Here is a 24,012-nt window from a genome sequence, read left to right on the forward strand (position 1 = left end):
AGAAGCAAATTTTGTATCAAACATTAATATTCGTACATTACATACACTACGCTTAAAGCTTTCTCTGCAACATTCCTAAGCTTAGAGCTTGTTCTCTGAGAGCAAGTCTCTGCATGATTCCTTGACACGCTCGACAATCGCCTTTTCACCCTCACGGACCCCTGTAGCAAGTTAGATAGGTTCTAGACGATAATAATAGACTACGCACAAACTCGAGGATCGAACACCTTCTTATTTGGCTTATCAGCTCCTACAGGGACGTTACTAAATTGGTCTGGTGTCTATTACCCTCACTCACCTTCTGGGTTACCAACTTGGGTCATCAAGTAGTCCTTCTTGCTGAGAATGTAGTCACGGTGGCCAGAGAGGTAGGCCCATTGGACGTCGGTGTCGACGTTCATCTTGACAACACCGTTCTTGACGGCGGTGGTGATCTCCTCCTTGCTGGAGCCGGAACCACCGTGGAAGACCAAGAAGAGCGGCTTCTCGTTCTTGCTGTTGTCTTGCTCGCGGGCGTACTTCTGGTGCTCACCGAGGATGGTTGGGGTGAGCTTGACGTTACCTGGCTTGTAGACACCGTGGACGTTACCGAAGGCAGCAGCAATGCTGAATGATGGAGAGATGGCGGAGAGCGCCTTGTGGACCTTGTAGACTTGTTCTGGCTTGGTCATCAAGGACTCAGCAGATGCGCCTGCATGACGTCAGACATGTCGTCATAGGAGGAAGACACTCACTTTCGTTGTTAACACCGTCTTCTTCACCACCGGTGATACCGATTTCCATCTCTAACCATTGGCCCATCTTGGCCATACGTTGGAAGTACTTGACACAGGTAGAGATGTTCTCCTCGTCAGTCTCCTCGGACAAGTCAAGCATGTGGGATGAGTAGAGTGGGACACCGTTGATCTTGTAGTAGGCTTCGTCGGCATCGAGCATGCCGTCGAACCATGGGAGGAGCTTCTTGGCACAGTGGTCGGAGTGGAGGATGACTGGGATACCGTAGAGTGGTGCAACTGAGCGGACGTGGTGTGCGAGGGCAACGGAACCAGCAACGGAGGCTTGTTGCTTGTCGTTGGCGAGACCCTTACCAGCAAGGAAGGCACCACCACCGTTGGAGACTTGCAAGATGATTGGGGACTTGATGTCGCGGGCAGCTTCGAGGACTGCATTGGCGACAGATGATGAGGTGATGTTGACCGCTGGGATAGCGTACTTGTTTTCTCTAGCGTGTTCGAAGAGCTTGAGTGCTTCGACACCGCTTAAGACACCGGCTGGGACGACTGAAAGTGCTCCTGGAGGCTGTTAGAGGGTTTATTTTATTTACTGGATGCCCACCTGACATAATAATTTATTTAATTCGTGATGAGTTGAGAGAAGTAAGAGTGGGACGCACGATTTATAGTTCGCTCCAAATGAAAATTCTGACTGACATCAATGGATAACGAGTATATCCGAAGGATGACTTCAGCTGGCCCATAAGCGTCGTTTTTTTCATTTTTCAAGCTGCACTTCCATATACATCATTATCGCTACATCAGCGGCAAGTTCTTGCTACCGAAACGAAATATCTAGATTTACAAGGGGAGGTCTATTGTGGGTATGCTGGTGTGGCGTTTCCACGCTGGCGCTCTAATTTCACAGTCATACAACGTTTGTTGTTCTAGCGGAATTTCTCTTCACGAGTGCGTTTCACCCAATGATGTGCACCATATTGGTCAAAAAGACTAGCACTCTTCAGCGGGCCTCAATAGAAACACTCAAAATGGCGGTAGAGTCATCCTTTGTCCGTCTTTTTTACGATGACGTCACGATCTACCTTACTGATGCAGAGCAGATGAAATCACACCTCGGCGAGAAGACAAGCACGAAGGCAGTATAGTATATGCTGCGCATCCGTTATATCCTACATCCACTTTCCAACCTCCCTAATGCGGCTGGTGCCCTCTTTCGGGAAAATACCATCATTTGACCTATATTTGGAGTGAATACGGGCAAATCATATCTGGTGATTGAATTTATTATTTGCACCTTTAGAGTACATATTGGAATATCTCATTCTCGTACCTGTCTTGACCAATGAAACCGCACCCGTTAGTTGATGACCAGGGTACGGAAAGATTCGTATATATTCGAAAGTACTGTCAGATGATAGTCTGTCACATAATGTCCTAATTATCTCCGTGGATCACCGTCACCAACAGTGGTGCGCTGAAACAGCGATGCATGGCTTTAGCGTAACTGGAAGTAGCTACTTCTAAGGGTTTGATATAGAATACAATACAATACACAGATGATAATTATGAAGCCAGCAGTTTACTAGGTATCATGATATACTAGCATTTATTAATGAGCTGGACAGTCTATGGACGCACTAAAAACAATGTTAGACATCAACTCCATGAGTCTGCTGATTCTGCGGGTTATACCTAGTCGATCTCGTAAAGTGGCTTCTGCATAAGTGCACATGTGGTAGCTTCCAGAGTACTTTAAGTCAGCTAATGGAAGGTTGATCTTGAAATCTCACTATAAGGTATAAATAATCACCGTTGAGGGGTATAAAGGTGGTTTTTTTATGAAGGGATGACAAAATCATGATACCCATCCTGATGAATATGTTGCTATCTAGCAAGATTTTTCTTTGCTGTGGTAGCAGGAATCTCATAAATCCACAGAGCGTCTGTATTCGTGCATAATATCTGATCCAATTATCAACTCTAAAGCGTAGTATTGAGGGAGAGATATTGCTCTTACTTTGCTGACATCATTCGTAGGTCTTACCAGAAGGGTTGTTTTCTTTTTACAGAAGGTGACATTAGTTGATCTCACAATAAGAGACTAATATGTATTACAATAATGGTGTGACGGACGAATCCATCTCATCCCATCTCATCCCGGTTTCGGTATAACGTACACAATACAAAGACATTCTGACCTCGGTTATGGCAAAGGTGATATTGTTTATACCTTAATTTAGTAGAGGACGGTATATCTTCTTGGGTATCTTTAGTGTTAAATTAGCTCTCACAGCGGTTTGTGAGATATTGGATAGCCATATAGATAGCCACACAGACAGTCATATAGATAGCCATATAGCCATATAGAAAGTCATACAACAACTATAACACTCAATGGTAGTCCAACTTGTATTCTCCTAACAATCCTGTCAATATAAATGCATGTCACTTATATAGTAAATAACGAATAATGAATACAGAATACTCTAATCATCTGACCTACTACCTCTTCTCATCTCCTAGTTTGCTTCTTTCCACCCGACTACGATCTCAGCGGGACACAGTATGTCCACCAGCAGCCTAAGCTCGCCGGAATCAGAAAGGGAGAGTAAGAAATTAATAATAAATTACCACGATAAGTCAGCTACAAAAAGAGACGACGATAGCCTTTCAGAAGCATCGACTCAGCCGCTTTCACCACCGAGAAGCAAATCTAGCTCTGATCTGAGCGAACCACCTGAAGATAGAATTAAAATGTCAAAAAGTCCTACTAAAATTGAACCCTCGCTCACTTCTGCATTGGACCCAATTCCTACCGAGATAGCAACGGAATTAGCAAAAGATCCACCACCAGAAGCTGTAGCCGCGCCTACAACAGAAAAAGAAGTTGGTGCAGGCGAAGCACTTTTAGATATGGCAGTAGAGGGTGAAATGATGACGGAATCGCCCACCCGTATAGACGGCCCTGCTGACCATGACGATAACGAGAAGGCAAATACCTTAGCTGATTCGCTAGATGAACAGAAAATGGAAGTTGAAGACGTCGGTCAGCAGGATGACGTTGACCAGCAGAATGATATAGAACAAGAGGATAAAACCGATATCGGCCACCCAGAAGAGCATGAAGATGAGCGTGATGATGATCAGGAAAAGCCTGACGATGAATCCGAGAGAAATGATGAAGACGAAGAAGGAGAGGCAGGAGAAGGAGACGAAGACGATGAGGACGCACCTACAAATGCTGCTGGCGGGTCATCAACAGCATACCATGTCGACGATGAGCGTGAAGAAGCTCTCGCTTTTCTTACAAAGTTGGAAATTGAGTTTGCAATGCTTAGGAATAAACTCTATGTCGAGAGAATGGAGGAAGTCGCCAAAGAGAGCGCAATGATTGCAGATGGTGAGGCTATCGTTTATAAGCAAACACACAACTAACATCCGCATCTCAGGCACACATCCAGAATTACAACATCTACACAACATACTCAAAAACCGCAGAGATACACGGTTATCACTTGCTAGTGTACGTTTGAAGAAACTCGAAGAATCGTATAAGACAACTTTTCAAGCAGAACAGGAATCAGCATGGACTAACTGGGTGGAGCGTGTTAAACAACTCCACTTTGGTCAAGGCGATGCGGTCGAATCAGGCTCATTTGGCTGGGGATATGGTCTACAAGGAAACGACAGGAAGAGAAGAAGACTTGAGCGTGAAAAGAGAACGTTGGAGTTACCCAAAATAGTCCGTCATGAACCCATCTCTCAACTGGCGCAGAAGACGAATGAGCAGCATGAATTACTTCCACCTCCAATACTCCCAACGGCTAACCAAAAGAAAGGGAAGAAACGTGGTAGACATTCAAAAAAGGATTACATAAATGAAGCCAAGCAGAAGGTCTCAGTTAATACCTGGCAAGACATCAACTCGTCCTTTGGTGAAGCACTGAGTAATTTGGATGATGTACAGCTCTCTTCGCAAGCAGTCGACGAAGATTTGTTGGTTATGAGAGTGAGTAGGGAGTTCCAATGTAGAAATGTATACTTACTGATACTAGGAGAAACATCAAGAATTGACTACGCACAGAGACCGGTTACATAGTACCACTGATACACAGCAAAATTCACCACTGGTGTCGAATTACCCTTCACCAACGTCACTCCCAGCTGCCCTCACTGAGCAGAATGAACGGCCGGGATATAACCGAGGATACTCGCTTGACTCGGCACCCGCCGAAGCACCCGTGTAATTATAGCATTTATCAAATAATATTTATATTCTCTGAGCATGATTTGATGTCATTCATGTCTTCGTTTCGCACGACCAAGTTGGTAAGGAGAGTGATGACGACAAGGATAGATATAAATACCCACAATCAGTACAACAGCCCCGGAGTTACTCGTGGAGATCTCAAAACTGACGCTATAGAGCAGCTCACGAGTGTGCGTATGAGTGCGCCTATGAGCGTGTCTATTGATGTATAACAATTCTCTAATAACTTACTAGTGGTTTGAACACGCAGTCAAGAACGGTGTACCAGAACCAGAAGCTGTAAATCTATCGACTGTCGATAGCAATGGATTACCGGATTCACGTGTCGTCTTATCAAAAAGTATAAATAGACTGGGAGTGTCATTTTATACAAACTACAATTCTTCAAAGGGTAGAGAGATATCTGCTAATCCCTTTGGCGCTCTCACTTATCACTGGCGTTACCCACACAGTCAGAACAACGACGGCGAAACACAACGACAAGTTAGACTCAGGGGTAGGATCGTAAAGTCACCTTTATTAGAGTCACGGGAGTACTTCCACAGCAGGAGTGAAGAATCTAGATTGGGTGCATATGCTAGTAAGCAAAGCAGCATACTCAAACCCCACAGCGAGAATGACGATGGAAGAGATACCCTTCAGTCTAGATTGAAAGATGCAAGGGAAAAGTACAAAGGGGATGATATCCCATTGCCAGAATTCTGGGGCGGGTATATTTTAGTTCCATTGTGGGTATACGAGACCGTATGATCTGGAAATTCACTAACACGCTCACCAGTCAGATTGAGTTTTGGTCGGGTAGACCAAGTAGGCTACACGACAGATTCCTGTATAGTCGTCCGCTCGAACAATTGCAGCTACAGCTTCCAAAAGACGCGATAACTCCAATTGAGGATGTTGATAGGATGGCTGATGAGCTAGTCAACCATACTTGGTCAATTGATAGACTCTCTCCATAGAAATAAACTGTAAAAGCTTACAATGCTAGCTTTTTAGCTATAACACCTATCAAGAAACCGACAACTATTGTACCACCAATGAACTGATAGAGAGGCAGCCAAGTGAGACTGATTGCTTCCTGTGATAAGATGTTTGGCATGTGTAGTAATGAAAAAGGGAAGGTTAATGGTGAAAGCACTACTAAAATGAGATCATATAATCTAATAATGAGCGATATCGTTGTCTTAAAGAGAATGCTAATAAACTGAGGTATCCTAAGTGCATTTATAATCCTAGCAAATAGGATATAAGAGAACATGACTATCCCCACTGCATCTTCTTCGCTGGTATCTGCTTGATCGCTACTGCTATCACTATCGCCCGGCAGTGTCTCTATTAGAACACCGACCATGCAGGTTATGAGAACAATTTTAACAGTAGTGCGCGTAAATGACATCTTGATTGTAGACTATCAACGACTATCAGCGACTATCAACATGGTCTGCGCTAAATGTGAGTGATAAGATAAAATGAAAAGCCAAATTAAACCACCCACAGGCGAGAAGAAGCAGACAAAGGTAGCTGCACCTGATCCTTTCCGTAATAAATCGTTAGGTGCGTCAGCTTCAACGAGCAAACAAACGGACGAACGCAACGATCTGGGGAAGAACAAACTGCTATCTAAGAGTAGGTGGCGTAGTCTCCATACCCTCCCATCTAATGAGCTCTCCAGATAGGTATCTTCCATACGCTGCCAAAACTGGTGGATCGAAATGTAAAGTTTGTAAGCAAACGACGGCGAGACCAGACGCGAAATACTGCCAAAGTGCGTTTATCTGTGGCTACCTATATGTTTACTCACTTCACAACCAGATTGCGCATATAAACGAGGAAAATGTAGCGTATGTGGCGTAAAGCAAATGTGAGTGTGATATTTTACATCATTATTATCTTAATTTATTCACCCAGGGATACTACTTATCAGAGGATGTCTGCCAAATAATCACAGCGATGAGGTAATCATGTACTTTTATCTAATATGCATCATATATAATAACTTATTCATTCTCTTCACCATCATCAGTTCTGCTCCTCTTAAGCGTCTCCAGTGGTTCTCCAAATACACTCTCACTTTCGTACTTGCTCTTCTCAGCTTCAAGTTGTCTCTTGTTGCGTTTTTCTAGGTCTTCCTTATCTGCTTCCTCCTGTTTGCGTTTATACATCGCTGTACCCTCGACTTTACTTGGATCTTGCCAGAGTTTTAGTCGCTTGTCGATATCCTGGACCGTCTCCTTCTTGAGACCACCTTTACTTTTTTGTATGTTTATTAGCGCGACCACACCGTCTATAGCATCGAAAGAAGGCGCTTCAGCGTGGAATTCCTGCTTCTTCCACTCAATGTATTCTTCTACGAGAGTTTTATTAACCATGACATAACACCCTAAAGCTATCTGTGAGGGTGTATATATAAATTCTGCATTCGTCAATCTAGACAATCTCGCTGTTTGTCTCGCTTCTGCAAAAATACCATCTAGAACTTGTTGATTCTGTCTACTCGGCATGGTTTGCATATCCAAGTAAATCCCCCAAACGGCTCTATGAGCAGGGTGGGTTGCATACTCAAACCGTAGATTTTGAGATATCAGGAATTCAATATCGAGTATACTCTCCTTGCTTATCTTTCCTTTACCGATGTAATGAGCGAAGTCACTAATGCTGATTGGTGTATTCACTGTTTTTGTACTAAGGAATAAACTGGTAAGCCTATAGAATGTTTAGATACCTTCAAACACCACATCAATCAATCTCACATGACTCTCTTTGGATGTAAATCAATCACGCTATTAAACAAGTAAAACCTCTTGATGTAGCTAACAGCAGTGGCTTCTACGATTTCAGGGAATTGAAATAGATTGCAAATCGGTTTAACTTGACTGAGATAATAAACGATAAGATCATTTTCTTCTTCTACAGAAGGGGGTGTAATTGAAGTGCTCATTTCTGAGTTAGGGTTTAGTTCCTTCTCTTTATCCCATCCGGTACGTGTTAATGCGATAGCTTTCTCATTTGCTATCCGCCGTTTATCTGCTAACTCTGTAGGCGTATATCTCCAATGACGATGTTGTGAACTATCGTGGTATATAGGATGTACTTTATTGGATGTACTTTCTTTGTTATTTTCCAAGTTATTATCCCCGTTTACTTCCTCCACCGTCATCATTGTCAGTATTCAAGCATTCAGGAATGACTATTACTTTAGAAAATAAGCATCTAGCATTAGGTGCAGCTTCTCTATTAGCTACTTTTCAATTATACAGAACTTTCTCATCTATTTTCGCCAACACGAAGCCAACAAAGCATACAAATGGTTTCAGCGTTCAAGTTGAACGCGGCTTGGGTTCTTTAGACCCTGATAGTGAATTAGGAAAGGGGGTTAATGAGGTATACCCACCTGATGCATTCGAAGGTGGTTCAGATGTCCGTTTACCGAATGGACGCGTGAAGTATTACCTTCTCGGACCAGAAGAGGGTGATAAGGTGGGTCTTTCTGGTAGTAACGTTCACAGTAACTCAAATCATCACTCCAGATCGTTCTCGTGCATGGATTTAGCAGTCCATGTCTCGTTTGGCGCGAACTTGGGACAAGTCTCGCTAATGCTGGTTTCAGAGTGTTGATGTATGATCACTATGGTAGAGGTTATTCAGACCATCCTATTGTTCCATACAATGGGCCATTATATACAACAACACTCGCTTTGTTAATGAACCACGTCGGTTTCGAAAAAGCGCACATTTGCGGTTATTCTATGGTGAGGTTGAATCATCTCCTAAAGAAAACCCTCTAATACATCCCAGGGTGCTCCTATATCGATCAGCTTTGCTGATATTTTCCCACATATGGTTTCAAAGATCATACTTCTCGCTCCGGCAGGGTTGATGGGTATGTAGGGCTATATGGAAGTATACAAAATGCTAATTAAAATATCCAAGATCCTACCCCATTTAGACTCACACGCCAGATCGATCCAACGAGTTTTATTGAGGCTGTATGTTGATTATTAATCAAAGACACCCACTAACAAGCACAGCCATCATGGTTGAAGAGACTTATGAGACCGTCAGGTCCTGTTAACTACGACGCAAAGAGTATGCCGGAAAATGTCAGAATGTTGGCAAAGGTGGGTTCCTCACAGTTGCAAAGCCCCATCTGACACACACACACAGTTGTCCGAAATACAATCAAAACGTCCACCATTCGTTCATGCTTTATTGTCTACTCTTAGAGAGGGCATTCTTTTCGATCAAGATGAAATATACAAAGCTATTGGTAGACGCAGAAAAAATCCAATACACATCATATGGGTGGGTTTTCTATTGTTGGTTATGATATCTTTTCTAACACATTCAAGGGAACTGTTGATAAAATTGTTCCATATTCACTGAGCGAACGCATGCTTGAGTAGGTTAACTATCGTGTAAACTAAACGGACATACTTACTCCACGCATAGGTACCTCCCAAGTGCAACATTAGATACTATAGAAGGTGCAGGTCACGATCTTGTTATCACAAACTCGGAGCATGTCCAGAAATCCATCATCGATTTCCTCAATGGAAGGGAATAGAAGTATGTTATTAAAAAGATATTAGAAGCTTTACAATAGATGTAGGATAAATGATAAGCATTAGAGAAACTTGATATATTCCGTTTAGTCACCTTCAATAAGCCTGCAATTTGTTAGACTAATAAACACATCGCTTACATGACGATACTCACGTGTGTGTTTGTGTAGATTGCAGGTAATGGTGGAACAGGTGGGATATCATCATCATCAATTGTAAATGCGCGTCTACGTGGTTTATGCTTAGAGTTAAAACCACTATGGAGACTTTTACGGGGTGAGCGAACCTCAGACTTGATACCATGACCACACGGCTCGCCATCTTGAATGGGATGATAACCGCAATACTGAGACATTGAACCCATTTGAGTGATTTGCTGAGATCCGATCATACTCTTAGCGCGACTCCTTGGTGGACTCTCAAGCGTGAGAGAATTACGGGCTTTCTTCTTCCCTCTGCTTTTAGTGTTATGGTGAGGGGTTTGCACGTCTAGTAAGTTTACCATGCTCTTATTAGTATGATAAACCAACTCTGGCGAGGATATATGCTCATTCCCAACATAATCCTCATCCTTAGTTTTGCTAAATTTGCCTCTAAATACGTTAGCGAATTTTGAGAATGCCATAAAAATATGATAATAATACCTCAAGCAGTTTAAAACAGCTGCCACCTCCATTCAATCCACGATTGGATTTTCGAAAGCTCACCACGTCCCTTGAAAATCTTGACAAAGACAACGCGAATAGAGTTCAAGGGGTGTCCTAAACTCTATCACAGTACATATAATCGATGAAAGAAAAGCTAGTAAGAATATATATAAATGAAAGTAATAAGTAATAAAGAATACAAAGGGTAAATCTTAAACAATTGTCAAATATTGTTACTGTTCATAAAAAAAACTAGAAAAATAAATAAAAACATTCATAAAACTCTTCTACCGTTTCTTCGTTAACTTCTTAGGTATACTCGGTGAAGGTATATTTGATTTTGGTATTGCTGTTGGTTTGAGTGAAGAACCAGATGGTGATCTCAGTAACTGTGCTTTCGATAATGAAGTTGACGGTGATTTCAAGAGCGAGGGCGTTGATTTCGAAGCAGAGGATGTTGTTGTTGCTTTAGGAAGTTTCGGTAGTGATGGCACTGGTGGGATTTCGTATTCGCGTGTTATACCACCAGCATTGATTTTACTCAAGCTAACTCCAGTTGCTCTTTGCGTATTAGATAGGCTGTGCCTATTACGCTTATGTAAATCAGGTTCAGATTTTCTGCTCTTCAGTTTCGCGGGTGTGGGTAATTGTGTCTGGTTAGCTACTGTTGAGGAGCGAGTTCGTACAATGCTTGGAGTTCCTTTAGATCCAGAAAAGGATTTCTGGGATAGATCAGGTGTACCATCAGATACGCGTTTTGGCGTTGACAGTCCCACTGATGATCTCACTGGTGACTTCGATGGTCGTCTCGATGGTACGCCCGATTGTACGCTCTTCGGTGCACCCAAAGATGCCCTCGGTGATGCACCCATTGATGGCCCGGTTGAAGCTCTTCCAATTATCGGTCCACTGCTCTTCCTCGCCCTTGGTGTCTCATCCTGATCAACGTTTAGACGACTAGGTAAGCTGCTCCTAGGTGTGTTCTTTTTTGGAGTAGTAGTGTTAGTATTAACTGGACCACTCATTGTCGTTCTTCTATCATTTAATAGTTGAAGAGATGCATAGTTTGATAATCGATGCGGTTTAACACGCGTCAAAGATTCGTCATATAAGGTTGGCTTAAGCGTTGAATTTCTTTTATGGTACGGTATAGGCGTAGGTAACCTACTGTCATCCTCACTCTCTTCATCACTACTACTATACTCGTGGTGATGGATTGGATGATTGACGACAACCTTCGTAGATGCCAAGGATGGCTTCGTGGAACTATAACTCTCTGCTAGACTCTCCTTGCTTTGCATCCTTCCAATATCTGAATCTGTAATTGATGTACTTGCAACACTCAAGGTCGAGAATGACATTGGTGACCTCGGAGATGCTGAGTTAGGAGTTGATGGTTCACTCATTTGTCTACGTGCATCTACTGGTTTCAGTAATGGAGATGGTAAATTCTTGGATGTTTGAAGCTATAATTTCGTCATTAGTGATGTCGGAAATGTTTAAGACTTACAATCGATGCAGCTCTACTCAGTTGAGACATCTCCCTACTCTCACGAAGAGCTCTCTTGCTCGCTTTTGCTTTCAATCTCGAGGAAGGTGGAGGTGGTGGACCTAGCCTATCTCTATCTTCATCATCACTCCATCCATTGGTAGTAGGTGAAAAAGTTACAGTTGATTTGCATTTTCGAATACTGCGTGAGGGTGTTGGTGGGGATATCGACGAAGTAATCTGCTCTGGGGATGCAACGATGGTGTCATTTGGGTCAACACTTGGATCATCACTTCTGCTGTACTCGCTGTTGCGCTTCTCATTATCAGCACAAGCTGAAAAGCCATACTTTGAAGCAACGTCTGTCAAACTTGCGGAGACATCTAAATCACTTTCTTCACTACCATCGTCAGCCCTAAAGCTAGCACGTGAGTTCATCTTCTGTAAGCTTCTACGCTTTGTAACTGATAATTTGAGCGGTTGAAGACTATCGATAGAGGTAACTCTGGAACTATTTTGAGAGGAAGGTGGTGCAGCTTTTTTGCGTGGTCTGCGAGTGGTCGATATGAGTTCAGACAACTTTGGAGAAGATGGTTGACCATTAGTTGATTCATAGTTGCTCTCCAAGTCGAGTAGTTTGTTAGTTGTCGTTGTGTCGGATAAACCAAGTGATAGGTCATGCTTATTTTTATTAGATAGCGTCAACTGAGAGCTCTTACTCTCTAATGATTTTAGAATAGCCGTCGGACTTTCTAAATTATCACCAGATAGTGCGGACCATAAGGAGTTCTCCAAATCTATCCATTCATCTGGGTGTTTGGATAGTCTATTAGAGTTTAGACTTATTGAGCTAAGAGATGCTACGTCCGTATTCAAAACAGAAGATCTTTTCCTCTCAGGGTAACTATCAAAATAACTCGATCTCTTAGATTTTGTAGAGGATGCAGAAGAGTGAATAGATGGTGATCTGGCTGGCGTAGGCGGCAAAGGTAGCTTTGGAGGTTCTGAGGGATTGAATGAACTTCTATTGTTGTTCTCCGTAACGACGATCTCCGGTTGATTTAGAGTTCTAGGAGGGGGGAGCGGGAATGATAGACTGGAAGGTGCTTTATTAGAAAATGTGTACTAGTAAACTATGGTATCTACTAACATGTCACTCATACCGTCTGCATCTCTCGATTCTAGTCTTTCTAGTCTTTATAGCCTTGGAAGTTGAAGGACAAGCAAGACACAAAAAAATAAAAATACGCACGTCCAATAAATAATAAATAAACAAAACAAAAAAGAAAAATAATATTATCTATATAGTAGCCTAATTAGTTTGTCAGTAATCGTCTATGTATATACACCCGATAGTGACTAGTCAGCAACGAAGAATTCTTATACCGTGTTTTTTAGTCTTCAAGGATCTCAGTGGAAAGATGTAACATCATATAGTCTCCATAGAGTGTATTAAATATCTACTCACTCCTCGTCGTTTTGTTGGAAGAAGAAATTCACAAAAAATGCGCGCCTTTTGAGTTCTTTAACACTTTCACGTGAAAGTTCAATAAAAATGTACAACGAGCTAGAAGGAATAGCGCATTACTTGCAACAACTACCCGGATCTTCTATTTTCATTAGATACGTTAAATCCTCTTATCAGAATGACCCTTGGAGGTCTTTGCTAGAATTGTTACTCTTCTTGTTCGCATTGAGAGTCTGGTTATCGAAGCGTACTAGAAGGGATGCAGAGAAAGGTTTCGTCGGTTTGTCCTCTACAGAGATTGACGAGTTGGTAGACGATTGGCAACCAGAACCTTTGGTACCACAAGCTGAGATCAAGCAGGCACCAACAATTATTGGCCCACCTTCTATCAAACCAAAGGTCTCTCAACCAGGTCAACCTTCAGATAAAGCCAGACAAGTTACGAACCTCGTGTCTTACAACTTTCTTGGTTTATTAGGTGATCAACGGATAAAGGATGCCGCAACTAAAGCTCTACGAGTTTATGGTGTTGGTAGCTGTGGACCACCTGGATTCTACGGTACAATGGATGTACACATCGATTTGGAAAAATCAATTGCTCAGACTTTAGGTACAGAATCAGCTATCATTTACTCGCAAGGCTTCGCTACTATCACCTCCGTTATACCTACTTTCGCAAAGAGAGGTGATATCATTGTCGCAGACGAGGGCTGTTCATTCGCCATCAGAAAAGGTCTTCAAATCTCTAGATCAACTGTCAGATGGTACAAGCACAACGATATGAACAGCTTAGAAACCGTTTTAGATTCTATCAATAGAGAAGCTAAACGTAGGAAAGCTCCACTTACGAGAAAATTTATTTGCTCAGAGGGTATTTTCCAAAATGATGGTAGTCTCGCAAATCTTAAACGCATTATTGAACTCAAAAAGAAGTACAAGTATAGATTGATTCTCGAAGAAAGCTACAGTTTTGGTGTTGTTGGCAATACCGGTAGAGGAATGACTGAATTGTACGATATACCTGTGAGTATTATCTTAAAAACCCCATCCAGCCTCCTAATACCTCATTTAGGCTAAAGAAGTTGACATTCTCGTTGGTTCAATGGCGAACACCCTCGGTAGTGCCGGTGGGTTCTGCGCTGGAGAAAGCGTCGTAGTTGAACACCAACGCATCAACTCTGCGGCCTTTATTTTCGTGGGTATGATAGCTTATCATTAAATAAGCTAACAACTCTAATAGTCGGCTTCACTTCCACCAATGTTGGCTGTAAGCGCTAATGAAACACTTTCAATATTAAACTCAAGCAGTGGACCAAACATTGTACACTCCTTGCAAACCAATATCGCATCTTTTAGGTCAGTTTTGAGTACAATAGATAGCATTGAATTGGCATCACATGCCCTCTCACCTATTCAACATGTTTTCTTTTCGCAAAGCAAGGAATTACAAATTATATCAACATCTCAAAAAGAAAAATCAAGCGAGGAGGAGCGTGTAGAAGCTGTACTTGGGGATATATGCGATGATGCACTTGTTAATGGTGTATTTATCACCGTTGCAGGTCACCTTCGAGGTCAAGAAAGCGATATTGGTGCATTATCAGCAGGTTCAACTGGCATTCGTGTCGCACCAGGTGGAGCACCACCACCAACTGAGCCAAGAGCATCAATTAAGATCGCCATATCTTCTGCACTTTCTAAGAAAGAAACTGAGAAAGCAGCACTCGTTGTCAAAAACTCAATTAATAGGGTTTTAAAGAGACGTGCATGAATACATTTAATCTTTACATTACTAATTCATTATTATTTTCATTCATCTGCTTCTATGATGACGGTCTTTATGAATTCTTTGAGTCTCATTGGTACTTTACTTTGTATACTTGATGAGCGTGTTTAGAGTTTTAATAATATCAATAGATGCAAACTCACTGCTTGAACTTGATGCCATTTTTAACAGCGATAATAACAGGCATGAAGCGAACTCCGAGTACACGATTGCATAGTTGAGGTAACTCATCGACATCAATACTAATCTAGACAGTAACAATCATAAGAGGATTGACAAATACATTAAAAACACCTACAAACTTAACTTTGTCGCCGTATTTCAATGCCATCCTCTATTTGTCCGTTAGTGTCACCATGTAAGATTAAGAATGTCTCAAAACCCAACCATGAAAGTAGGTTCAATGAATGCACAACTGCGTAATTCTTACATGAGCGTCTCTTTTATTTGGTCAATATAAACTCACTCATCATGCCAGGTCGCCCACGCATTGATAAAAACAAGCGAATGGGAGTTGATTATTCTGTTATATTCCACTTCGGTACTAACCACCAGAGGATGTGTCATTGTGGCTTGTTGGTAAGTTAAGTACGATATTCACCGATGACAGAAACACCGTGATTGATTCTTTGAAAGGTTTGAAAATTTTCCTCTGAATAATTAAACTGGTCACCATGTATACTGTGCGGACAACTGAATAATATTTAATCTTAATTATTGAGAAGTGATAGACTGTAATACTACCAAATATACACAAATACAGTGGCTATCAAGACCATTACATGTCATTTTTGATTCGGCGAAATGAATCACATTCTTTGTGTAACATCATCAAATGGCTGATTAATCACGCATAGTAAAATAAATCGCTAAACATTTATATAAATCCTTTAATTCAATATCCTTATTGAACCAATTCTGCTGCCTTCTTGACGAATGCTTGAACCTGAAGGGAGTGTTAAAAAGGTCAAGGTGAATAATAAAAACCTACTTGTGGTGGTGTAGCACCTGAGAATTGATCAATCTTTTCACCTGATTTGTACAAGAAGAATGTTGGCATGCTGACATTTCGTTAGCAGTGCACTTAAGAGAATATAATGCTTACCTTCTAATACTCAATGCCTCCGCAATGTCAGAAGCCTCATCAACGTCGAATGAAATGAATTGAACTTGAGGAGTTGCATCGGCGAGCTTCTTGACGATAGGAGCAATCATTTTGCAACTTTAGAACACATTAATAGGGATTAATAGTACGGTGTATATATACTCACGGACCACACCATTCAGCTGATGTAATATTAGAAAATGATTATAATAAACGCATTATACACACCTTCAGCTTTAACAATAGTTGGCTTTGAGCTACCGACAAGAGTCTTGAATTGTTCTAAATCTTTAACGTGAACGATTTCTGTCATTTTTATGTTGTTTGTAGTTATTCAAGAAATCTATAAGCGCTCCTCTAGGATTTAGTCATCGCAGATTAAAAATGGATTTACTGACTAATAAAATATATGATGAACTATTACAAGCTTTCAAAGGTTTCTAATGTAATATATTCTGCCGCGTTTCAAGGCTATTATTTCATGTTACAAAACCTTAAAAGTATTGCCTCATTATTCAAACGAAATATTGAAGACGTCAGCCAATTGAACATTTTCTAACAAAATTACATCCTAAGTTTTTGGATCCTACCTAATTTTCATCAAACCTACAATAATATCCATATGTTGGCTGAAAGGGGGAAGATGGCGTCAGCGGGTGGAGGTACTGATACCTGTTGTTACCTTCGCTTTTTCCTTCTATTTTCTGTTGTCGTTGCTGCTGCCACTATCGCTCTATTCTTCGGTTTCCTTATTGCCCCGTCTTCTTTCTCATGCTGTTGTTATGGCTCTTCCTCTTTCTTTCTCTTACTGTCGCTCTCGTTCTCGCTCTTCTTCTTTCCTCATCTTTCCTCTTTTCCTCTTCTAGGGCAACCCTATGAAACAACTCCGTGTCTACCTCTTTGATATTCTGTGTCGAACAAATGAGAAAGCGGAATGCTTGTGATATTATGCCCAAGAATTGAACTTTCTTTCATTTCCCTGTTATTTTCAGGCGTGTGGCAGAAGTTATAAGTTTCCAGTCGGTCGATTTAGTAAATCCTTGTCAGAAATTTCCTTTAAATTTCTATTCGGTTATTCCTTTAGATTATTACTACCAGTTGTAATCTTTTAATCAGTTAGAGAATTACTGGAAGTGTGGGCTGATAAAGCAGGATCAAAACTGTCGTTATCGTGGTCGTCGTCGTTGCTGCCAAGTAAAGGCTGATCTAGATTATGTCCTTTGAGGAATTCCTGAATATCAGGCGAGAGCAGTGTTAATTATTAATTATTAGATTTGCCATGTGTTTGTGGCATATCCATTGTGTGGTTCAGTTAATAATGTCTCAGGTTGTTTTGTGTGTTACGTCATAGGGTTTCTGACAATCACGAATAAATGAAATAGTTAAATAGGCATTCATAGATCTTTTAATTCCATTTTTAATGAAGCGCTTCTTCTGCTTTCTCGATAAATTCTTGGACCTATGAGGAATGTTAAAAATAATAATAATAAAATAGAAACTCACTTGTCCTGGTATATCACCTGTAATTTTATGTTTAATTTCACCTGATTCATACAAGAGGAAAGCTGGGGCGCTGATATTCTGTTAATGGGCCAGTCGAGAAATTCAAATACATACTCAGTGATACTCAATTCCATAGCAATGTCTCTTTGCTCATAAATATCAAATGTGGCCAATCTAATTTGAGGATATTCTGCGATAAACTCTCTGAGGTTAGAATCGATCTCAGTGTAACTTTAAGACATTAGGCGGAAAATATATATCTACATACGAATATGCACTCACTCATGTCCGGCTAGAATAGTATTAGAAAGCATTATATAATAAACGCATTATACATACCTTTAGCTTTAACAATAGTTGGAAGTGGGAGATCAACGAAATCGTTGAGTTGATTTAAATCATAAAGCGGTATCAATTGTGACATTGCAGTATTGTTTGTAGTTTCTCAAGACATCATCTATACGCGCTCCACTAGGATGTAGTCATCGCAGATCAAAAGTGGATTGTCTTACTATAAAATATGTGATAAAGTAAATAAAAGAGTATTGAAGAGTTCTTATATAATATATTTGACCACATTTTATGGGCATAGCTTGATACAGAACTTTAAAAGCGCTCAATTACTATTCAATCGAAATAATAGAGATTATAATCAACCCAAGCATTCTATAAGAACATTACAGCCTAAATTTCTACATTGTATCTAAATTTCGTTAAACATACAATAATATCCATCTATGGAAGACATACAATGGCAATAGAATGAGACAACAGCTTCCCTGGGAGGAGGTGCAGATGATTGTTCTTTTCGCTGCTCTTCTCCCATTTGCTGATATTGCTGCTGCAGCTCTCGCAGTTTTTCGGCTTCCTTTTTCGCCGGTCTTCTTTTCTCTACTAGGATAGTCGTATTACACAATGTCTCATCACTACTTCTCTGATATTCTTGGTCGAACGGGTGAGAGACGGCAACGTGCTCAAGAAAATAGGCCCAATTAATAGATTTTCTTGCGTTTCTTTATTATTTTCATGCGAATACCAGAAGTCGGAGGTTTATGGTTGGTCAACTAGATACTTCTTTGTTTAATAAAGTCCTTTAAATCCCTGTTCGATAATTCCTTTAGATTATTGCTATCAGTTGTAATCTTCGATGAGTCAGTAAGTTTCTAGATGCAACTCGCTAATAAAGCAGGATAAAAACTATAATGATTGCTGTCATCGCTGCCTAGTAGACGCTGATCTAGATTATGCCGTTTAAGAGATTCCTGAGTACCAGGTGAGATCGTTATTCATTGTTGTTTATCATAATTAACAGGTGTTGATGGTGTATGAATTGGGTTATTTAGCTGCTAACCGCTTAGGTTGTTTTTTGTTTTGTTTTGTATTACGTCATAGAGTTGCTGACTTAGTCACACATGAATGAAGTACATCAATAGGCTATTATATAAATGCGTTAATTCAATTTTCTTATTGAACCGATTCTTTCGCCTTCTCGATGAATGCTTGGACCTAAGGGAAATGTTTAAACGAAGGGGAAAATAATAGGAACTCACTTGTTCTGGTATATTACCTGAAATACTGTCCTTTATTTCACCTGCTTGGTACAAGAGGAAAGCTGGGGCGCTGACGCTTTGTTAATGGTGCAGTCAATAAATTTAAATACTTACTGTATAGCATTTAATTTCATAGCAATGTCAGTTTTCTCATAAATATTGAATGTGGCCAATCGTATTTGAGGATGCTCTTCGATGAGGTCGTCGAGGTTAGAATCAATCGCATAGTAACTTTAAGACATTAGGCGGCATATATAATATACAAGTATAAACTCACTCAAAGTCATCTAATATAATATCAGGAAATGTTTATATGATAAACGAATTATACACACCTTTAACTTTAATAATAATCGGCAATGGAATACTAGCCATGTCATTCAATTGACTTAAATCATGAATTGGCATAAACGCTGGCATTTTCGTGTTGTTTGTAGTTATTCAAGACATCTATAAATGCTCCACTAGCATTAGTCATTGCAGATTAAAAATGTATGTCTTACTAAAAAAAAAAGATGATAAAATGATTAAAGAGTATTAAAGAGCTATTCTTGTACATTAATTTTGGCCATTTTTTGGATATAGCTTGATACGGAACCTTTAAACTGCTGAGCTATTATCCAAACGAAATGAGAGAGATTACGGTTGATTTTGATCGTTTCTACAGGAAAATCACAGTCTGAGTTTTACATTCTAACTGATTTTCAACAATCAGTCATCAAACGCACATTGATATTCATCTGCTTCATATCCATTTTTGAGACACATCCACTACTGCCTGCAATGACCATACCAATCTGAACGGCGCTTAGCAACAAATTAAATTCCTTGCTACTTTGAAAGATTATTACACTGGTAAATTAGCTCACTAGCCTGAATAGTTTACACCTACTGATTGTTAATATGTCCAAATGGTAAACTAAATCATACAACCCAGTAGTGAAATTCCTCGGCAAGAATCTGTTTACTCAATTCAAAGTTGTTCATCCCAGCCAGTTATTAAGATAATAAGAAATTTCACAATCAAGCAAATGTGATGCACATTTCAATTATTCATTGGTTGAATCTACGCAGCTAATCATACAAAGGTACTACTCCATAATCTCAGTCTTTGCAATATGCGTAAATTATCAATCATGTTGCATCAAAATATAACAACAGCTGTCATTTTTTTAGTCAAATAAGAATAAGATAAGGGATATTAATATTACACCTAATGGTGTCGATATATCATACTTTTCGTTTGTAAGGTTTTAGATGAATTAACATTTAATCATTTTTACACTTAATGATATACGCTATAAGCATAACTTTCTAGATTATCCGATTATCACTTTCTAACAGCTTGGTTGTCATTTGAACTCATTTGCTCCTTAGATTTGGTCATCAAAGATAGAAAAATGGATTTAGTCGCTAACAAAACTGCTGATTATATGACACAAGAGTATTGGTGAGCTTTTATCTTTTATATTATATATTTATCACATTTAATACCACTCAGGGATGAGAGATATACAAAGTGAGAAGATATACCTACAATCTAAACTCTCAATTAACTAAATGTATAGGGATAACGGTGATTTCGATTGGTTTAAGAAATACTCAGATATTCGTGAACATTTAGCTCCTTTAATTCCAAATAAAGATGCCAGAATATTGATGTTAGGTTGCGGAAATTCAACTCTATCAAGGGATATGTACGACGATGGATACCATAATATACTCAATATAGACGTAAATGTGGCTTTTCATCTTTCAAATTTTATCTAACAAACAGCATCAGTATTCACCGGTTTGTATTGAAAAAATGCGAGAAGCAAATATAGATAGAGTGGGAATGGAATGTACGTGAAATTGTATTCAAATTTGTCGACGACCTGACAAAATCCACTAGGGTCAGTAATGGATATACGCAAATTAGACCTTCCAGATAACAGCTTTGACGTTGCTATCGATAAGGGCACAATGGATGCTCTCCTCGCTGGTGTAAAAGATCCTTGGAATCCTTCAGAAGAGATCGTTGAAAATTGTGTCAGTGAAGTTCGCGAAGTTGAACGCGTATTGAAGAAAAATCCGGAGAGTATTTTCATTTACTTTACCTTCGGTCAACCGCACTTCCGGAGGTCAATACTTAACGTCAATCCAGAATGGTCACTCACTGTCCAAGAGGTTGGTGATTGGTTTAGTTACTTCTTATACACACTTAAGTACAATAAACTGTAATGTAATATTATATTCGACAAATAAACAAAATCTACATATTAATTCTGCGCATCGCCTAATGTTTTCCATAATGCTTGTGTAACTCCAGATACTGTTTCAGGTTTGAGTACGCTAGGATTGTTCGATTGTGATTTACCGAATTGAATAACTTGTTTCACTAATTGATTCATTTGTGCATGATTTATACTCAAAGTGTTGGCTTTTCCGTTCGGTGATTGCGTTGATTGCTTTGGTTGTAAAAATTCATCACTATCAAGTAATTCAGGTATAGTCATTCTCTTCCTTGCGTCTCTATTTAAACAACTTTTCATTGTTTTCAAAACATCTTGATCAACTTTAACAGCGAGATCTTGACGATGAACTGGTTCATAAGTTCCACTAGCCGTCCGCTGTGGTGGTTCGACGGGTATACTATATGTCGGAAAATCTATAACGACGTTAGGATCAGGTATAGCTGAAAGCTTCTTGTGGATGTTTTGATAATGGTAAAATGGCGGATGTGAATATATCATTTGGTAAAGAATGCATCCTAATGACCAGACATCCGAAGGTCGACCCAGCTTGAGTGGTTGTTAGATAGCGACCCCAACAGTAATTCCACTCACCTTTAACCCCCGCTTGTTCCCCAATCCTGATGGGTTTGTAATTGCTTCAGGCGACATATAATTTATTGTTCCGACTTGCGAGTCTCGATGAATATTCGTAGTGTCATTAGGTATAGCTTTTGCAATTCCGAAATCAATGAGTTTTAATGAACCCTTCACGAGAACGAAATTGGCAGGTTTGAGATCAGAATGTACGATGGCTTCTTCATGAATAGCATGTACAGCGCGCAACATCTAAAAATCTTCAGTAAAACACCAAACAAAAGTTAAAACCCACCTGCTCCCAATACATACCAACGAAGTTCATATTCAAACGCTTACCTTGCTGCTCATGCAACAAACGGGCGAAGTCTATTTCACCACATTCCATCCTCATAACTAGTTTACCACCTGTACGTTCCCAATCCCAGAGCTTTATTATTCGGTCGTTGCCTCTAAGTCGCTGTAACAAGCTGATCTCATTGAGGTAGCCGGTAACCGTTTCAGGGTCACATTTGTCAAGGCGTACCCGTTTTATGGCATGTAATTCATTCTGCGAGCTAAGAACGCGATAAACTTTCGATGATCCACCTTTGCCTAGTTCATCTAATCGCATATATGGTACACCATTAACCTTCCAAGTACGTTAACTTCGTCTGACTAGTAAATAAAACACGTACGCTTATATAGCTTGGAGGACGCATACCGAGATAAGGGTTGGGCTGCGGCCAAGCCATCTGCTGAGGTGGTACATAGGATGGCGGTTGAAGTGGGACGATGGCGTCCGTGAGTGGAGGTGCTGATGCTTGTTGTCGTCTGCGCTGTTCTTCTTCCATTTGCTGTTGTTGTTGCTGCAGCAAAAGTTGCTCCTCCTGTTGTCGTTTTTGCTGCTCTTCTTGCTGTTGCCGTTCTCGTTCTCGCTGTTCTTCGACCTCCTTTTTCGCTCGGTCCTCTTTCTCTTGACGTTCTCGCTCGCGTTCTTTTTCCCGTTCAAGCTCTTGCTGTCGTTCCCTTTCCCGCTGTTCTTCCTCTTCTTCGTCTTTCCTCCTTCTCTCTTCTAGAGCTGCCCTATGACGCTCCTCTTCATCACTATCTCTCTCTTTGAGATTATGGGTCGAACGAGTTACGGAAGGCGGCGTATTCCTCACACTATTTTCGCTCGCTGAGTAACTCGAGGTGCTTGGAAAACTACGTCCAAGCATTGGTCTTTCTTTCGTCTCTCTGTTATTTTCAGGCGAGTAACCAGAGATGGCACTCTCAGGTGTATTATAACTAGTCGATTGATAAGCACCACCATCACTACCTTCTAGACTATCAAAATCTTCCTCATCGTGTCCACCTTGAAGCATTTGTAACATTGCAGGTGTCCATTTCTTATCTGGACGTTGTGTGCCTGCAGCTGGTCGCCGACGACGTACAGTTGAAGTAGCTGTACGCGGGTTTTGTGATGTTGAACTTGATGGTATATTTGGTGTCTCCGGGAGTAACCTCAATGGACGCTGTTGACTTGAAGGCACATCTTTACGCGTTAGAGTATGGAAATTCGCTGGTGTCTACGTGTTTATGTTAGAATATCCATAAAAGGATAGCAAAACATACTTTATTTTCTATATTTGTAGGTTTAACGTTAGAGTTTGCAATGACACTAGCACTTAAAGGGCTACTCCTTTTGAAATCAGGTGGGGTAGCTCTACGTGGGAGGTTTGCAGTTGGTCTATTCGATAAGTCCTTATTAGAAATGTCCTTTAAATCCCTATTCGATGATTCCTTTAGATTATTGCTATCAGTTGTGATCTTTGAATTAGCTAGAGCATTTCTGGATGCGCTAGCTAGTAAAGCAGGATCAAAACTATCGTCATCATCGTCGTCGCTGTCTAGTAAACGCTGATCTAGATTATGCCGTTTGAGGAATTCCTGAGTACCAGGCGAGAGCGTTGGTAATTGTTGATTATTAGATTTAGCAGGCGTTGATGGCGTATCCATTGGGCTATTTAGCTGCTAGTTTTTATTTCTTTATTCCTTTTTATCGTGGTTGCTATTCAAGAGATCATAAAGTCAGAAACGCGTGTAAATGAGAATATAATAATGAAA

At 40.4% G+C, this 24,012-nt stretch overlaps 15 protein-coding genes across 15 annotated transcripts in view; 6 read left to right on the forward strand and 9 right to left on the reverse strand.

Moving 5' to 3' along the window:
• WALSEDRAFT_32331 (fructose-bisphosphate aldolase) overlaps positions 1-1,369 on the reverse strand; it is a 1,853-nt gene extending 484 nt beyond the window's left edge. Inside the window, exons 1-4 of the mRNA XM_006957978.1 lie at positions 1,336-1,369; positions 735-1,292; positions 299-691; positions 209-250 (exon numbers count right to left, since the gene is read on the reverse strand). Coding sequence (XP_006958040.1) covers positions 209-250; positions 299-691; positions 735-1,292; positions 1,336-1,342 — 1,000 coding nt within the window. The 5' untranslated portion in view covers positions 1,343-1,369. The remainder of the gene's footprint in view (positions 1-208; positions 251-298; positions 692-734; positions 1,293-1,335) is intronic.
• A 1,901-nt stretch (positions 1,370-3,270) lies between these two features.
• WALSEDRAFT_32332 (hypothetical protein) lies at positions 3,271-5,014 on the forward strand. Its single transcript, XM_006957979.1, has 3 exons — positions 3,271-4,134; positions 4,184-4,743; positions 4,790-5,014. Exons 1-3 carry the CDS (start codon positions 3,300-3,302, stop codon positions 4,979-4,981), a joined length of 1,587 nt encoding a protein of 528 aa, XP_006958041.1. The 5' UTR covers positions 3,271-3,299; the 3' UTR covers positions 4,982-5,014.
• Positions 5,015-5,045: 31 nt separating this feature from the next.
• On the forward strand, positions 5,046-6,417 carry WALSEDRAFT_32333 (hypothetical protein). The gene is made up of 3 exons (XM_006957980.1): positions 5,046-5,174; positions 5,239-5,732; positions 5,783-6,417. Exons 1-3 carry the CDS (start codon positions 5,076-5,078, stop codon positions 5,961-5,963), a joined length of 774 nt encoding a protein of 257 aa, XP_006958042.1. The 5' UTR covers positions 5,046-5,075; the 3' UTR covers positions 5,964-6,417.
• WALSEDRAFT_63965 (hypothetical protein) lies at positions 6,354-6,869 on the forward strand (the record flags this gene model as incomplete). The annotated part of the gene is made up of 4 exons (XM_006957981.1): positions 6,354-6,456; positions 6,502-6,630; positions 6,677-6,769; positions 6,817-6,869. The coding sequence occupies 4 exons, from the start codon at positions 6,354-6,356 to the stop codon at positions 6,867-6,869; spliced, it is 378 nt and encodes a 125-aa protein (XP_006958043.1).
• Positions 6,870-6,984: 115 nt separating this feature from the next.
• WALSEDRAFT_60218 (cyclin-like protein) lies at positions 6,985-9,202 on the reverse strand. The gene is made up of 4 exons (XM_006957982.1): positions 9,180-9,202; positions 8,530-8,716; positions 7,755-8,476; positions 6,985-7,707 (listed from the first exon to the last, which is right to left on the reverse strand). Exons 3-4 carry the CDS (start codon positions 8,162-8,164, stop codon positions 7,002-7,004), a joined length of 1,116 nt encoding a protein of 371 aa, XP_006958044.1. The 5' UTR covers positions 8,165-8,476; positions 8,530-8,716; positions 9,180-9,202; the 3' UTR covers positions 6,985-7,001.
• Positions 8,160-9,648, forward strand: WALSEDRAFT_32336 (alpha/beta-hydrolase). The gene is made up of 8 exons (XM_006957983.1): positions 8,160-8,481; positions 8,532-8,753; positions 8,800-8,884; positions 8,935-8,990; positions 9,033-9,122; positions 9,169-9,306; positions 9,354-9,403; positions 9,454-9,648. The coding sequence occupies exons 1-8, from the start codon at positions 8,188-8,190 to the stop codon at positions 9,566-9,568; spliced, it is 1,050 nt and encodes a 349-aa protein (XP_006958045.1). The 5' UTR covers positions 8,160-8,187; the 3' UTR covers positions 9,569-9,648.
• Positions 9,649-9,662: 14 nt separating this feature from the next.
• WALSEDRAFT_63968 (hypothetical protein) lies at positions 9,663-10,191 on the reverse strand (the record flags this gene model as incomplete). Its single annotated transcript, XM_006957984.1, has 2 exons — positions 9,663-9,671; positions 9,721-10,191. 2 exons carry the CDS (start codon positions 10,189-10,191, stop codon positions 9,663-9,665), a joined length of 480 nt encoding a protein of 159 aa, XP_006958046.1.
• Positions 10,192-10,423: 232 nt separating this feature from the next.
• On the reverse strand, positions 10,424-12,917 carry WALSEDRAFT_60220 (hypothetical protein). Its single transcript, XM_006957985.1, has 3 exons — positions 12,853-12,917; positions 11,724-12,798; positions 10,424-11,679 (listed from the first exon to the last, which is right to left on the reverse strand). Exons 1-3 carry the CDS (start codon positions 12,861-12,863, stop codon positions 10,501-10,503), a joined length of 2,265 nt encoding a protein of 754 aa, XP_006958047.1. The 5' UTR covers positions 12,864-12,917; the 3' UTR covers positions 10,424-10,500.
• Positions 12,918-13,257: 340 nt separating this feature from the next.
• Positions 13,258-14,969, forward strand: WALSEDRAFT_68673 (PLP-dependent transferase; the record flags this gene model as incomplete). The annotated part of the gene is made up of 3 exons (XM_006957986.1): positions 13,258-14,193; positions 14,243-14,365; positions 14,411-14,969. 3 exons carry the CDS (start codon positions 13,258-13,260, stop codon positions 14,939-14,941), a joined length of 1,590 nt encoding a protein of 529 aa, XP_006958048.1. The 3' UTR covers positions 14,942-14,969.
• Positions 14,970-14,979: 10 nt separating this feature from the next.
• Positions 14,980-15,287, reverse strand: WALSEDRAFT_63971 (hypothetical protein; the record flags this gene model as incomplete). Its single annotated transcript, XM_006957987.1, has 3 exons — positions 14,980-15,049; positions 15,100-15,203; positions 15,255-15,287. 3 exons carry the CDS (start codon positions 15,285-15,287, stop codon positions 14,980-14,982), a joined length of 207 nt encoding a protein of 68 aa, XP_006958049.1.
• A 489-nt stretch (positions 15,288-15,776) lies between these two features.
• On the reverse strand, positions 15,777-16,399 carry WALSEDRAFT_60221 (thioredoxin-like protein). The gene is made up of 5 exons (XM_006957988.1): positions 16,290-16,399; positions 16,228-16,243; positions 16,062-16,178; positions 15,948-16,017; positions 15,777-15,902 (listed from the first exon to the last, which is right to left on the reverse strand). The coding sequence occupies exons 1-5, from the start codon at positions 16,372-16,374 to the stop codon at positions 15,861-15,863; spliced, it is 330 nt and encodes a 109-aa protein (XP_006958050.1). The 5' UTR covers positions 16,375-16,399; the 3' UTR covers positions 15,777-15,860.
• Positions 16,400-17,478: 1,079 nt separating this feature from the next.
• WALSEDRAFT_63973 (hypothetical protein) lies at positions 17,479-17,988 on the reverse strand (the record flags this gene model as incomplete). Its single annotated transcript, XM_006957989.1, has 5 exons — positions 17,479-17,520; positions 17,565-17,634; positions 17,679-17,795; positions 17,847-17,856; positions 17,904-17,988. The coding sequence occupies 5 exons, from the start codon at positions 17,986-17,988 to the stop codon at positions 17,479-17,481; spliced, it is 324 nt and encodes a 107-aa protein (XP_006958051.1).
• Positions 17,989-19,028: 1,040 nt separating this feature from the next.
• Positions 19,029-19,522, reverse strand: WALSEDRAFT_63974 (hypothetical protein; the record flags this gene model as incomplete). The annotated part of the gene is made up of 5 exons (XM_006957990.1): positions 19,029-19,070; positions 19,115-19,184; positions 19,229-19,345; positions 19,392-19,401; positions 19,450-19,522. 5 exons carry the CDS (start codon positions 19,520-19,522, stop codon positions 19,029-19,031), a joined length of 312 nt encoding a protein of 103 aa, XP_006958052.1.
• Positions 19,523-20,489: 967 nt separating this feature from the next.
• WALSEDRAFT_60222 (S-adenosyl-L-methionine-dependent methyltransferase) lies at positions 20,490-21,379 on the forward strand. Its single transcript, XM_006957991.1, has 5 exons — positions 20,490-20,564; positions 20,616-20,633; positions 20,683-20,848; positions 20,898-20,958; positions 21,009-21,379. The coding sequence occupies exons 1-5, from the start codon at positions 20,515-20,517 to the stop codon at positions 21,335-21,337; spliced, it is 624 nt and encodes a 207-aa protein (XP_006958053.1). The 5' UTR covers positions 20,490-20,514; the 3' UTR covers positions 21,338-21,379.
• Positions 21,367-23,921, reverse strand: WALSEDRAFT_32342 (kinase-like protein). The gene is made up of 4 exons (XM_006957992.1): positions 22,602-23,921; positions 22,220-22,555; positions 21,943-22,176; positions 21,367-21,897 (listed from the first exon to the last, which is right to left on the reverse strand). Exons 1-4 carry the CDS (start codon positions 23,277-23,279, stop codon positions 21,376-21,378), a joined length of 1,770 nt encoding a protein of 589 aa, XP_006958054.1. The 5' UTR covers positions 23,280-23,921; the 3' UTR covers positions 21,367-21,375.
• Positions 23,922-24,012: the final 91 nt, after the last annotated feature.

The sequence above is a fragment of the Wallemia mellicola genome (genome assembly GCF_000263375.1).
Source record: "Wallemia mellicola CBS 633.66 unplaced genomic scaffold WALSEscaffold_8, whole genome shotgun sequence".
NCBI lineage: Eukaryota > Fungi > Basidiomycota > Wallemiomycetes > Wallemiales > Wallemiaceae > Wallemia > Wallemia mellicola.